Here is a 14,407-nt window from a genome sequence, read left to right as displayed (position 1 = left end):
GCAGAACTAGAATATATTACTGAGTCTTGACAGAATATAAGAATCAGATTAAAAAGTAACCTCAAATTTAATTTAGTATGGTGTCTAACTTGTGTCTTGGGACTTATCTTTTATTATTGATCCAATAATGTCTGTTTATTAAAAGTTCTAAGGCACAGGTAGTGATTAGGGTTAAATTATAGATAAGGAATTTGGAGATAAATGTAGAGTATTTAAAATGGAAAATAGACAACATAGTTTAATAGACTACAATCTTACAATTTCTCAGAAATATACGCAATCCTATCTCCTGGGCCTGCATGTCCATTACTAAAAATTAAAAGATTCATGATATAAGGTGTTAGAATTGTACGTTAAAATAACAAATGGTTTGCATAAACCTGTCTCACAGAAGATAGTGTTGAGAATAATACACATTGTTATGACATAAGAAACATATTTTAACAATCATCATAAGCAATTCTTATGCTTGGATATTAATGTATGTGTTATATCCAAGCCAAACTAAAAATATATGGGTAAAAAAATATCCTGCTACTAATCATACGAGCCATCTCCCTTATAAGGTTATTTCCTCCCTAAAAGAGTGTATGTAAGTGTGTGTGTGTGTGTGTGTGTGTGTGTGTGTGTGTGTGTGTATGAGAGAGAAATAATGAGAGTTAATTTAAATATATATGTATAAAGCATTTAAATTATTATGCATTTTTACTAAGATAAATGCATGTTTTTGCCTTTTATGCGAATGACTAAGTATCATATTTACTGATGTTTACCTAGTTTTACTCTCAGGACTTTGTAATTCTGGAAACCAGCAATATATTAATATATCTTATAAAACTGCCTGACTTAAGAACTGGGTAAATCGGGTTCACATTATACCTCATCAGAAAGAGATACTGTGGTTTGAAAAAAAAGTTAAATGCCTTTTGGCTACCATGTCCTTTGGTTTTAGCAAATATTAATAATAGCAATATTAATTTTGATCTGGGGACTGTTTTTCATGTTTTACCTTTAATCTCTTTGTCGTTTTTGAACCATCTTATATCAGCTGCAGGTTTACTACCAGATGTTTTACAAGTCAGCTGCATCAAGTCTCCCTCCATGACTGGTGATGAAAATCCACTAATTTGAGGCTTCTCAGGAACACCTGAAATTTAAGCAAATGAGTAAGATGAGTGTCAATCTTCAGGGTTGATTTGTTCCTACCACTATCACTTCCACATGTGAAACTAACCTGGGTGGTTAACTGAAAATAAGTTCAATCAAAAAAAACCAAACTACTATGAAATAAAATAAATGGCTTCATATGTGTATACAGGTGTGTATATATGTGTGTATGCATATACATAAAAGTATATACACAGATATATACACACATGTATACATATACAGTATCAAGAAAGCATTTAAAAATGCATGCATATAGTTCAAAGTAGCTTTTAAAATTAAACTGTAAAATTTTACCCACAAAAATACTCTATGTAAGTCTTAAGAATCATCATTTTACTAGGGTAGAGATTTAGGAAGGTAGATTGCATGAAAGAAAAAAAATCCACAAAACACATTTTTTTACTCTTTAGCCAATTATGATTTAATGATAATATTTTTCATTCCTGATCTCATAATTCTTAATGCTTGAAAAGGATATCATTACCCTCTGCATACTTTGTTCAATAAAAAGAATTTTGAAATCAGAGATTCATCAATAATTGCTAGTTTATTGATTTTCTGATTCTTCTAAAGTAGAAAATGTGTCTTGATGTTGTCTACATAAGAAATGCAATTTTAGTTTTGTGAAGCATACTATTTTTTTTTAATGCTAACCATTATTACTTTTTCTAGCCAAAATTATCCAATTATACATAGGTGAGCTCAATAATAAAATAGTACACACTTCCTGGGCAATAACATTTAGTTGGCTTGGTACACATTTATTAATATTTTTCTTAAGGTTATTCAATAATAAAGGAAGACTGGAACCTTCTTTATTGTTCTATTTAATTCAACTGACAAGAATAAAACATAAGAATGTTGGACAGAACTAATATGAGAATTACATATTAAAACAAGAACAACAAAGACAAATGACAGATCAACATATTTCCCTTAACTGGTTCTTTTTGTTTTGTTTTGTCTTCACCTTCATATCACCTCTTTTCTTTCTTTTTTAATCTATGTCACACCACCATTTAATAAACTGAATCCAGCAACTGTCTATTCTTTGGATCTCAAATTGGCTCTCTACAGAACAATACATTAGCCTTAGGCAGTTGTTATCCAGGAATTCTCCATTTTAGTGGGTATAGTTTGTCTTTAATGGCAAACTTGTGAAGATTTTTATAAAATTGTCCCAGTGGGACTTGCAAAGAAACATATTTCATATCCTATGCACAAAACCAATTCACTAGCTGGATTAACTTTAATATTCCCACCCAAAAGAACAGCATGTGTTAGTCCTTTTAAATGCAACATTGTGCCTTTATCTGTCTAAAAAGGAAGGCAAGCTTGGGGCAAAAAAAAAATCAATCTTTAAATTCCTCTAACTTGTTCAGTACACAGGTGTGTTTCAATGCAGTGCAGCAATTTCAGCTGATTGGGGCACTGACGTCTGTGGAATCACAGAGAGCTCAGAGTTGCAACTTTATTTCCTCAGAATGTCTATGAATGTATTGCTTTTTTGTGTCACTTTAACCTTTGGGAAAATGGTCCAAGATTTAGAGAATAAAAGCACAAAAGAAACTGCAAGCTACATGTACAAGTGACATTATGTGCTTTATTTAGGAATCTAGAAAATATATATGTAAAAGGAGAGAAGACACATGGAAATGTCGGGGTCATTTAAAGGCACTAAAATACACAAAGAGGTCAGGTTTTGAAAGCCACAGGCTAGTAGGAAACACTCTGAATGGGTGACTTATATGATAAAATACAGGAGCACACTATAGGACCCAAGTTGAATGCATGCTCATTATTCTGTCACTTTATAAAAGGATCAGAGTGCACACAATATATGATGATTTGATGCAAAAAAAAAAATTAAGTTGAAAATCAAGAAAACTGGTGTCTACTGATGACTGTGAAACAAAATGGCTGTGTACCTTCTGCCAGTCATTAAATCTTTGTATCTCACACTCACATTTATAAAACCCAGAGAGTGACTAAATGATTTTAAAGTGCTTTTTGTTGTAATGTAACAAAGAAAGGATTAAACTGTCTCTATGACTAGGATCTTCAAAATATATTTTTTGTAGAATCACTTTGCTGTAGCAATATACATCACTCTGGTTTTGTGATTATGTGGTGTTAGCCCCGTGTACTTACCCAGAACAGTGAGATAGGCCTTGGACGTTTTGACAGGCATTGTAAACAAAGAACAGGTGTACTGTCCTTCATCCGAGAGAGACACATCACTGACGCTGATACTCAACTCATGCCAGGAAGCACGGACTAGCTCGATCCTATTGTCTCTTAAAGCTGAAAAGAGAAAATATTGAAAATGTGAAAAACATCAGAAACAGTACTTTAAGACCACATTTTTTTTTTTTAACACAGTACAATAAATATTTTCTTTGGCCATACATCTAAGTCTTATTTTTCGGAACAGTTTAAAGGAAGCTTTAAATACATTGAAATATTTTATCAGATTTTTAAAAAAATCAAAGTAGAATTAGGTGCTTCTTAATGTTCCCTGAAATAACTTTTTAATTAAATGATTACATCTAGCACAATACTTTGAGGTAGATGTTGATGGCGATAAAAATAGCTTTTTTTCCTGCAGTCTTTCAAGGAATGCCAGTGCCAAGAAAAACTATAAACACAACAGGTTCACATCTATGGGCGTAGATACATTTGGTAAACCATGCAGGCCTTCCAAGATAGCAATAAAAATATCGGCATATTAAAAGGTCTCTGCAGTAAAGACACTTTTTGAACTTTATTTAAACCCGAGCTGACATTCAACTGAGAACAACTTGTAAATTATCCGGCTTTTACATTTGCTCTGATCTGTTGGTGCCCCTGCTGTACTGTATGTTAATATATTCTTAGGTTCCAATCATTTTTTTTCCTATCACAGGGCATTTGTTTTCACAGAAAGTCTATTAGCATCTTGCTGAATTATGCTCCTCTTGACTCATTTGGGAAGAAAAAAAAACACATTAAAAAGTGTAACTATTGCCAGGCTCGGTGGTTCAGCCTGTAATCCCGCGCCTTTGGGAGGCTGAGGTGAGTGAACTGCCTGAGCCCGTGGGTTCGAGACCCACCTGGGCAGTGAGACCTCATCTCTACAATAAATCAAAAAATCTGCCGGGAGTGGTAGCCCGTGCCAGTAATTCCGGCTACTCGGAAGGCTGAGGCGGAAGGATCGCCGGAGCCCAGCAGGTCGAGGCTGCGGTGGCCGGGAGCAGCCGCTGCACTCCAGTCTGGGCGACAGAGTGAGACTCCAACTCAAAAAAAAAAAAAGTGTAACTATCATTATGTGCTCCACTAAGTACAGCAGTAAAATCTTAAATTAAGCTAAAATCAAGTAAAGGATCACTCTGCAAAGTAGAAAGAGGAAGGAGGAGTGACCACAGACACCAGGACCTGAGGAACAGCTCAGTGGCTCCCTAAATAGCTGTAAAAGATGATCCAGAACCAACTTCTCCCAACCAGAATCTAGTAAGAGAAGGAGGTCTCCATGGACTCATTTCTATTGCTGATCAAATAGGAGTCCATCAGGAAAACTGGGTCACCAGCAAGGAGAAAAATACTGCAGGAGCCTTGCTGACAACAAGCGATCTCTTTCCCCATGGGGCCTAAAACTTGCCTTTCCATCTAAAGGTAATGAGCAATTAAGCAGCTCTTATAGTGGGAAGAGCCCTCTATCAGTATTGAACCTGGGAGTGATCTCTTTCCCAAGAGCTAGAGAATCTTTTACCCCACCTAGGACATCAGACAGCCTGACCTGAGGAATCTCCTCTGCTCCCCTGGCAGGCACTGGTAGAGTTCAATGCGACACCCAATATAATTAGACAAATACCCCCACAAAGTCTCTAAAAATGAAATTCTCAGAGCCATAGCCCATAATTGTAGGCTAGGACAAATGGGTTAAACCTATATTGGAGGATTGCTTCTCAGAATAGAACGTTTAATTAGGATCCAAAGTCTCCAACTTGATTACCAAAATATCTAGGGAATAATAATAATAATAATAATAATAATAGTACTAGTCATACCATATGCCAGGAAAATCATCACTTGAATGACAAAGAACAATCAACAGATGTGAGCACTAAGATGAATCAGATATTGGAATTATCGGGCAAAAATTTTAAAGCAGCCATCACAACAATACTTTCAAAGAGCAACAAGTGCAAAAATTGAAAACTTCAACAAGTAAAAAACATTACTGAAAATGAGAATTGTGGAAATAAAAATACCATAACCCTTATAAAAACTTCTGGGATTGGCTCAATATTACAGTGGAGATGACAGGATAGAACCAGTGAATTTAAGGACAGAGAACTAGAATTTACCAAATTTGAACAGCTGTGAGAAAATATATTGACAACAAGAAAAAAAAAATAAAATAAAAGAACAGAGCCTCTAGGACCCTAGAAACAATAGCAAAATATCCAACACTGGTATCATTAGAGTCCCAGAAGGAGAGAAGAAAGAGAGTGGAGCTGAATGAGTGCTCAAAGAAATAATGGTTAAACAAGTTATAAATTTGGCAAAAGATATAAATAGACAAAATAAATAAGCTGGTTAAACCCCAAATAGGAAAAACCCAGACACCTACGTAAAGATACATCAAAAGGAAACTTCTCAAAACAAGACAAAGAAAAAATCTTGAAAGAAGCCCAAGAGAATGACGTATTACCTAGAAGAGAACACAAGTTTGAATGACAATAAATTTCTCATTTGAAATCTTGGAGGCTGGAGGAAGTGGTATATTTTTCAAAGGCTGAAAGAAAAGAACTGTCAACCATGAATTCTTATCCTGTTGAACTATCCTTTAGGAGTCAAGGGAAAATAAATATAGTCTTAGGAGAAGGAAAACCAGGACATTTGTTTGTAGCAGATCTGCCTTAAAGAAAAGCTAATGTTCAGAAAAGAAGTTAAAAAAGAAGAAATCTTAATATCAAGAAGAAAGAAAGACGAAAAGAACGAAAATATGGATACATACAATAGATTGCCTTTCTTCTCCTGACTTCTTAAAAATTATGTGACAGTTTAAACAAAAATTACATCAACTGGTGTAATATGCAGCATATATAGAAGAATATTCAAGATAAGTAAATAGTGGGTAGGGCAAACAGACCTAAAGGAAGTAAGGTTTCTGATCTGGCGCGGTAACATACTGCTACTAGTAAATTGTGCTGAGTCCCACATAGATATTGCAATACCCAGAACAACCACGAGGGAAAGCACACAAAGAAATACTCAAAAACTCTCCAAATAAGTTAAGATGGACTCCATTTATGTGTTATTTTGAGATAACAAAATTATAGAGCTGGAGAACAGAGGAGTGGTTGCCAAGGGTTGAGATGGTAGAGCTAAGGGACAGGAGAGCGGGGGATGGGTGTGACTCTAACTGGAGAATGAGGATCCTTGTGGTGCTGCAAACACAAGCTTTTGTCTCTTGACTGTGGTGATGCATACATGAACCTACACATGGAGAAACATTGTCTAAAACTAAACTCATGCACACATATGCACACACACATGCATTCACGTGAACAAATGGATGCATGTAAAACTGCGGAAAGCCAAATAAGATTAATGGACACTATCTGTCAATTTCCTAGTTGTGATGTTGTTTTATTGCTTTATAAGCTGCTACTTAGGTTAAGTGTACATGAGATCTTTCCATATTATTTCTTACAACTACATAGAAATCTATAATAAAAACATAAGTTAAAAATGTAAATGCATATGTGATGAAGTAGGGGGAGTCAAGGCTTAAGAAATCAAGGCTTAAAATTCATGTACACATTTACCAAATGCCATACATTTTAAAATTACCTGTACCTTCCCTATATGCTTCATGAGAGGTAATTATAAAATATATAATGGTTGGGAAAATTCTAAATGTTCATGATTCTAAATATCTTAAGAAAAATCACCCTTCAATATACTCAAATAACAAATACCTAAATGATTGTAGTATCTTTACTACCATTCTTTTTTGGTTCTAATTGCATAGATAGACATACACTTGCAAACATTTTCAAAATGGATTTTATTAAATATGAAAAATAAGGCAGGTCTCATTATGATTGTGGTTGTGACTCCCTTTGAATACAGCACATTTTTTCTTTTTTTTTTTTTTTGAGTTAGGATCTCATTCTGTCGCCCAGACTGGAGCACAGTAGCACAATCACAGCTCACTGCAGCCTCAATCGCTTTGTCTCAGGCTATCTTTCTAGCTCAACCTCCCAAGTAGCTGGGACTACAGGCATATGCCACCATACCTGGCTATTTATTTTGTAGAGACGAGGTCTCACTATGTTGCCCAGGCTTGTCTGGAACTCCTGGGCTCAAGCAATCTTCCCATCTGGACCTCCCGCACGTTAAAAAAAAAAAATCTATTACATATCTCCAACATGTCATGATATATGTGCATAAAAAAAATCTATTACATATCTCCAACATGTCATGATATATGTGCATAAAAAAAATCTATTACATATCTCCAACATGTCATGATATATGTGCATAAAAAAAATCTATTACATATCTCCAACATGTCATGATATATGTGCATAAAAAAATCTATTACATATCTCCAACATGTCATGATATATGTGCCTTGTTCAGTTGTTCAGTTGCCAGAAGAAAACCATGAGATACAAATGTGTTGTTCTCACGACAGGAACTCATGCCATATCAACCACTTTTCAAAGCTATGATTCGTTTATGTAAAATTTATCTTATATAAACATACATATTTATATATTAATATTTTTATAATTTTATTTCTGTATTTAGATATATTAAACTATATGTTTATTGTGTTTATTTCTCATACATTTCTTGTTTTTTTGTTTTTAAAAAGAGGTCACCAAAAGCAAAAACCTCAAGTTCCTGCCATGATACAGTATGGGTAAAACATGTTATCCACCCCCTGTGTTCAATTTCATTTCCCCTAACACATGTTTCACTGACAGAGACAGAGCTTACAATTTTTAGTGAATCCCAACAAAAGGAATTTAACTCTGTTTTGGCCAGGCTATTTTGTTGAAGCTATACAACATCACCAAAGTAAAACTGAAACACTCAGTACATATGAATATACAACTTTCATATTTAAACCATTTTCATGCAGTAAAGCCAAAAATGCTTGATTTGGAATAAAAAGACTTGGCTCTGGTAAAGTCTAGACACTTGTATGAGATCAGGTTTCCAACAGATAATAATCTATGATTCCTTCCATTGTTGACTTATGATGGGAACCCAATGATACCATGTCATATATACAGTGCCTTAAAATACATTTGCAATGATATTATGATTTTAGGCTTGAAATCTGATAATAACCTAGATAGTGTAGTGTCTGAAATGTTTCAATCAATTCAGATAACTAAATCACCTAATACTTTGAGCTGTTTCTGTAATTATTGCCAGCCTTGACTACATACCAGCCTCTGACAAGCAGAACCCCTGAATTTTAATCTAAGCTTTGTTATTGATTAATCATAAGAATCTGGACAAGTCACTGAGTGTTAGATAAGGATAATAATTGCTATATCACAATGAAAATATAAAGATTCTGGTTTCAAATTTTAGAACTGACATATATAAGTACATATTTTAAAACATATTACTTATTCCTTGAAACAAACTGCCCAAATTAGTACATAGCTTATTTATTGTGTAAATTTTCTTAATAGTTCATTTGCTAAACAATAGAGCTGCCTAATGAGATTGTCACTGAACTGAATGTTTTAAGTGAATCCTACATCCACAAGAGCAATCTTTCAAGTTCGTGAATACTTATGATGTCATCTACGGTTCACTTTAAAGTAGCATTTCAAGTATGAAAGAAAAAGGCAAGCCTCTAATAGTCCAAAGAGGGAACCACTATAACTCAATGGGTTCCCTGTGAACATGAACCTGACGCACAATTTCAGCACCCTTAGCTGTAGCTGTCTGCACAGTAGGCACTCGGTGAATGGCTATTGAATTGAAACTGAGAGCTAAACTCTGTCTATATATGATAAGAACAGAGTGAAAAAGAATTGAACTAGGAAGTCCTCTTCAATATCTCTCCACAGGATTCCTCCATGAAAAAGAAGTCAAAAAAAAAGAAAAGAAAAAGAAAAAACAACCAGAATTTTTTTAAAAAGTGTCCCATTTAGACACTGTTGAGCATAAAAGAGCTAGAAATATCATGCTACACAAATTTGTCACTAAGCGATAGTTCATTGGAGACTGATTTGAAATAGTGAATAAGTAAACTTTGAAAATATCGTCATTTTATCTTACAGTCTCAAATGAACACAAAAGGCAGTAGCTAATCAGAGACCATCCACATTATTTAACTTTTTTATACCGCAAGTTGCAAATATCTAGTGAACCCAAATAAAGAACTGTGTTATTGTCAGTAGAAGTGAATTTGATCTAAAAAAAAAAAAAAAAATTCCCTTTGAGCACACAGTGTTCACCATTACCTAAGTATCCTTTTTTTAAAAATAATAAATAACTCAAACATTTTATTTAAAAATATTTGAATACATTAAACCAGGAATGAAGAATTGAAGAAGAAAAAAATATATGGAGGTGTAGCAAAAGAAAAAAGGCCTCATGCGCATATCAGACAGATTAAAAATAAGCTGATGGGTGAGCATCATGCTTCATCAACCATAGCTGCCCAATACCCACAGGTGAGGTGATTTAATGGTTCAAAGCTCTGAATTCTGGAGGATTTAATCTCAGTTGCAAATAAGAAGCATTGACCAATGAGTACTACTCTTTTAAATAGTACTTAACTCTGGATAAAATGATTTTCCCAATATACCATTGGTTTTTAGTGGTCCACCAGTCATACAAATGGATATTTGGAATTCATGTTGGGTAAAATAAAGATTTTTAAGATGATTACTTGGAGGATTTTGGTCACTTTGTATACCCATTTTGAACAAAACTTACCAGCATATTTAATAAATTTTATATTAATTAGTTTTAAACCAAATTAACTTAACAGTACTTTTGAATTTATCTGGCATTATTTATTCAAGAACCTGCTAGTAATTTGTGAATATTTGCATTAAAATTTCTCCTCCTTAAGTATTATATTTATAGCAGTGATTACATACTTCTTGACAGGTACTTTAAAAAACATCTTTAAATTGGTTTTCGGTGAGTAATAATTCATGTTACATTTTAAGATACTTAAATAATGATTTAAAAATCATATTTCACTATATCACTTTAAGAGAATATTATAATGCAACAAGTTACAACCTCATTTTTCTAACCCTTTTTTCCTAGTTCACCCATTTGACATAAAATTTCCCCAAATTGGGATTGTTATGTCTTTTGTACTTCCCACAAAGTCTCATACATGTCATGGTAGACACAGGTATCCATTAGTAATATACTGGATTATGTTAAATGTATGGATTATCAATCTTTAGCATAAAAATTATATAGCTGTACATGTTAACAACATTTTAGACAATTCTGAATATTAAGTGACTATTTTGCACTGAGTAATGTGATCATGATAATCAATTATATTTTACATACTAAAGAAAAAAGATGACACAAGTCACTTCAAGTGCTATCTGGCCATTTAAATTCTCAACATTAATATAATTAATGTCTCAAAAGCCTAACATTTTATGGGATTTTAGCCAAGACAATCACTGCATACATCTAAAGTATTCAAAATGCTTTCTGTCTCCACTGGTGAATTCCATTTCCTAAAGTAAGTTCTGCATCACTGATGGAATTTCTTTCTCCTTCCTTCTTTCCTTCCTTCCTTCCTTCCTTCCGAGTTGGAGTCTCACTCTGTTGCCCAGGCTGGAGTGCAATGGCACACTCGGGGCCACCTCAGCGTCAATGTGCCGGGCTCCAGCGATCCTTCCGTCTCAGCCTTCCAAGTAACCGGACCCACAGGAACACGCTACCACATCTGGCTAATTTTTGATTTATTGTAGAGAGGAGGTCTCACCAATTTGCCCAGGCTGGTGTCGAACCCGCGGACTCAGGCAATCTACTCGTCTCGGCCTCCCAAAGTGCTAGGATTATAGGCTGAGCCATGGAGCACGGCCTGATGGGATTTCAAGAACTGAAGGGTGTCAGCCTTCATGCTCCCAGGTACATCCCCCCCGACCCCTACACCCTGAAGTCCCACTTGATTCCCATCCGGAGTTTAGACATAGCTGTACAAAAAAGTCAAGTCCTTCCTGTGGAAAAGGTGCATCTAAGGACTCTACCCATAAGACATTCAATTCAATATTGAGTTTTATTTTTCAGTCAGCTGCCTGGGAACAGACTCCTTCCTGCTTTTCTGATTTTGTTTTTTAAAGTTGCCAAGATTAGCACTCTGCCATTTCCTAACTTCTGCAACAAGCCCGCCCTCTCGACAGGGTCCACCCAGACCAGTGCCAACTGCCCACTCTGCTTTGTTCCTCCTGATATCTCTGAAGCTGGAACTCATCAGATTGACTTATGCAATCTGCCAGCCCCTATATCTTCAGGTGAAAGCTCTGCTTTCCCCAAGAGTCAGAATCAGGACAAGAAATACAAGCTTCGCTGTAGTCGACATTATTTTGATATACCAGCATCATTTTTCTTCTAGTTAAATCTGCACCATAAAAAATCAGAAAAAAAATCTAAGTTGAATAAACTATTGTAAACTACGAACAGGCCATAGATCTAAAACCTCATTCTTGTCAGATTTTACCCTTTGCATCTTGAGATATATGATTCTAAAATATGCCCAGGGTTCAACACCAGCCTGGGCAACTCGATGAGACCTTGTCTCTACAATAAATCAAAAAATTAGCCAGGCATGGTGGCCCACGCCTGTAGTTCCAGCTACTTGGAAGGCTGAGGTGGAAGGATCACCTGAGACCAGCATGTCAAGGCAGAGGTAGCAGTTAGTGTGCCACTGCACTCTAGCCTGGGCAACAGAGTGAGACCCCAACTACGCAAAAAAAAGAAAAAAAAAAAATATATATATATATACATACATATATATATGCCCCTAGATATTGCAGAAGAGGTAAGAGAAGAAGGAAATCTAATCTTGCTTATCTTACTAGCAAAGTGTTATTTTATTTGTTGATAGGCCCATAACTTCATTTAATATACGAAAATCATCATGCAGCATTCATCATAGTACTATAGATTGCCAGAAAAAAAAGAGTTAAAATATAAAGATAATAAAAGTGAATCTTTTCTCTTTTGTTCTTTTACAGTCATACAACATAAAACAATCTAAATCAATCTTCTGGAAAATTGGTAAAAACAGCCATTGCTCCAGAGCTGCTGTTTGGTATACCAAGTTTCAGTGAGACTGAATTTTTACTGAAACCATGGTAAATGGAGTTTTAGAATAGAAATGCAAACAGAACAAAAGCAATAAATCTGGAAATTATGTCACTATTTGAGGAAAGTTTTTCAGTGATGGAATTTCAATTTTTACATTCCAGTGTATTAGTATGGATTGTTTTATGAAAGAAAATTGACAATAGGGAATCATCCGAATTAAATAACTTCAAAATTACAATATACATTTTCAAGAAACTTATAGACAAAATATTTCCCCTCCATCCTTTATAAATAAAAGTTCATGAATAGTATTTGCGTTTGTCACATTATTTCTTATTTTTCTTGAGAAAATACATTTTGGTATTTGATACAGTTTGCAATTTGATGCCACTCACTATTGGACTGGATTCATAGAACAAGAAAATGATGTGGTATTTGAACTAAACAATTTTTGTAAGCCCTCATCCTTTCTAACAACCTACAATATATTGGTCTCCTCATAGACGCATGAAATTCATTTTTTATATCTAACCATAAAACCACCATATGTAACCATGTGTTGAAATTCTCATACAGCATTTATATCAAAGAGACAGGAAGATGATATGTCATGCTATTATGGCAATGCACACACAAAGGAGCATTGGGAATGAAAAACATCTGCCTTCATTAGCCAGAGAAACCAGCCCTTGATGATACTTATAATCTTGTAATTCTGCAGCATCCCATATTCCGTGAAAGCCTTCAGTTGGTGTTTACAACATAGGAAGGGAAAATAATTCCAAACTATGTTGTGCACAATTCTAATCATCCCAAAGTTTCATCTGCAGCGTGCATTTGGATGAACTATTTCATAGTTCTGTTTCCATTAAGAGAACAATATAATTATCTGGTGAAATGTACACATTTTTATAGTATACAAACTTGGAAAATCTAGGTGCATGTTATACAGTTTAAAAAAAACTTTTATGTTCAGTTTTATGTTTTTAAAATGTAGGCACAACCATAAAAATATCAAAATAATAAAAATGTTTTTTAGTAATGGGCCATAGCTTTCTATGAAATAGGTTTCATATTTTTGTTGCCTATATATTTGCTACTAAAAGTTTAGCCACTTAATCTTGCTTCCCTCCCTGAATTTCTCCACTTCTCACTAATTTTCATCTTTTGGTGAATGAGAGATTGTGGGAAATTTTTACAAACAAAATATTGTCTTTAAAAAATCAGCAAGTTATTAATGATTATAAGTATTATTTCTAAGTTATCTCCTTGGATACATCAAACACTCAATGAGAAAGTGATAAATCTAAGAGCAATAAAAATGTAAAAAATTATAATTTCTTATGTAGAGTGTGAAGAACATCCTGCTTCTTGAAGCACTTTCTATGATGCTTAATTTTTTTAAATAATAGAATTTTTCTTATTTCCTTTGTGATCTTAATTGACTTTTAAAAATTCTAGCTCACATTATTTTATGTTCATGCTTAAATGTTTGTCAATGCTATGATTTGAATGTCCCCTCCAAAGCTCATGTTGAAATTTAATGGCCATTGTGATAGTATTAAAAGGTGAGTCCTAAACGCTGAAAAAGCTCTGCCCTTCTGGGTGGGTTTAATGCCTTTAAAAAGGGAGTTTGAGGAGTGCCCTTCTGCCTTCTGCCATGAGATAATACCTCACAAAGGCCCTCACCAGATGCCTGCACCATGCTCTTAGACTTCAGCATTTAGAAACGTGAGCCAAATACACTTCTGTTGTTTGTGAATTAGTCTGTGGTATCATTTTAAAGCAATACAAAACAGACTCAGACAGTCAATGTGTAAAAAATACATGGCATTCAAATTTTAGTGATAACAAATTTTAGCAAAAGGCAGATAAATTAAGTATAAAAAAACATATCTTGATGTATTGCCACAACTAAGAT

At 34.5% G+C, this 14,407-nt stretch overlaps 1 protein-coding gene across 1 annotated transcript in view; it reads right to left on the bottom strand.

Annotated features, from left to right (window-relative positions):
- Positions 1-807: 807 nt before the first annotated feature.
- LOC103263560 (cell adhesion molecule 2-like) overlaps positions 808-14,407 on the bottom strand; it is a 151,065-nt gene continuing 137,465 nt past the window's right edge. Inside the window, exons 3-4 of the mRNA XM_008061236.1 lie at positions 3,322-3,474; positions 808-1,147 (exon numbers count right to left, since the gene is read on the bottom strand). Coding sequence (XP_008059427.1) covers positions 999-1,147; positions 3,322-3,474 — 302 coding nt within the window. The 3' untranslated portion in view covers positions 808-998. The remainder of the gene's footprint in view (positions 1,148-3,321; positions 3,475-14,407) is intronic.

The sequence above is a fragment of the Carlito syrichta genome, unplaced genomic scaffold (assembly GCF_000164805.1).
Source record: "Carlito syrichta isolate Samal-C Ts95f unplaced genomic scaffold, Tarsius_syrichta-2.0.1 Scaffold305157, whole genome shotgun sequence".
NCBI classification, from domain to species: domain Eukaryota; kingdom Metazoa; phylum Chordata; class Mammalia; order Primates; family Tarsiidae; genus Carlito; species Carlito syrichta.
This window is presented reverse-complemented; position numbering and strand designations above follow the sequence as displayed.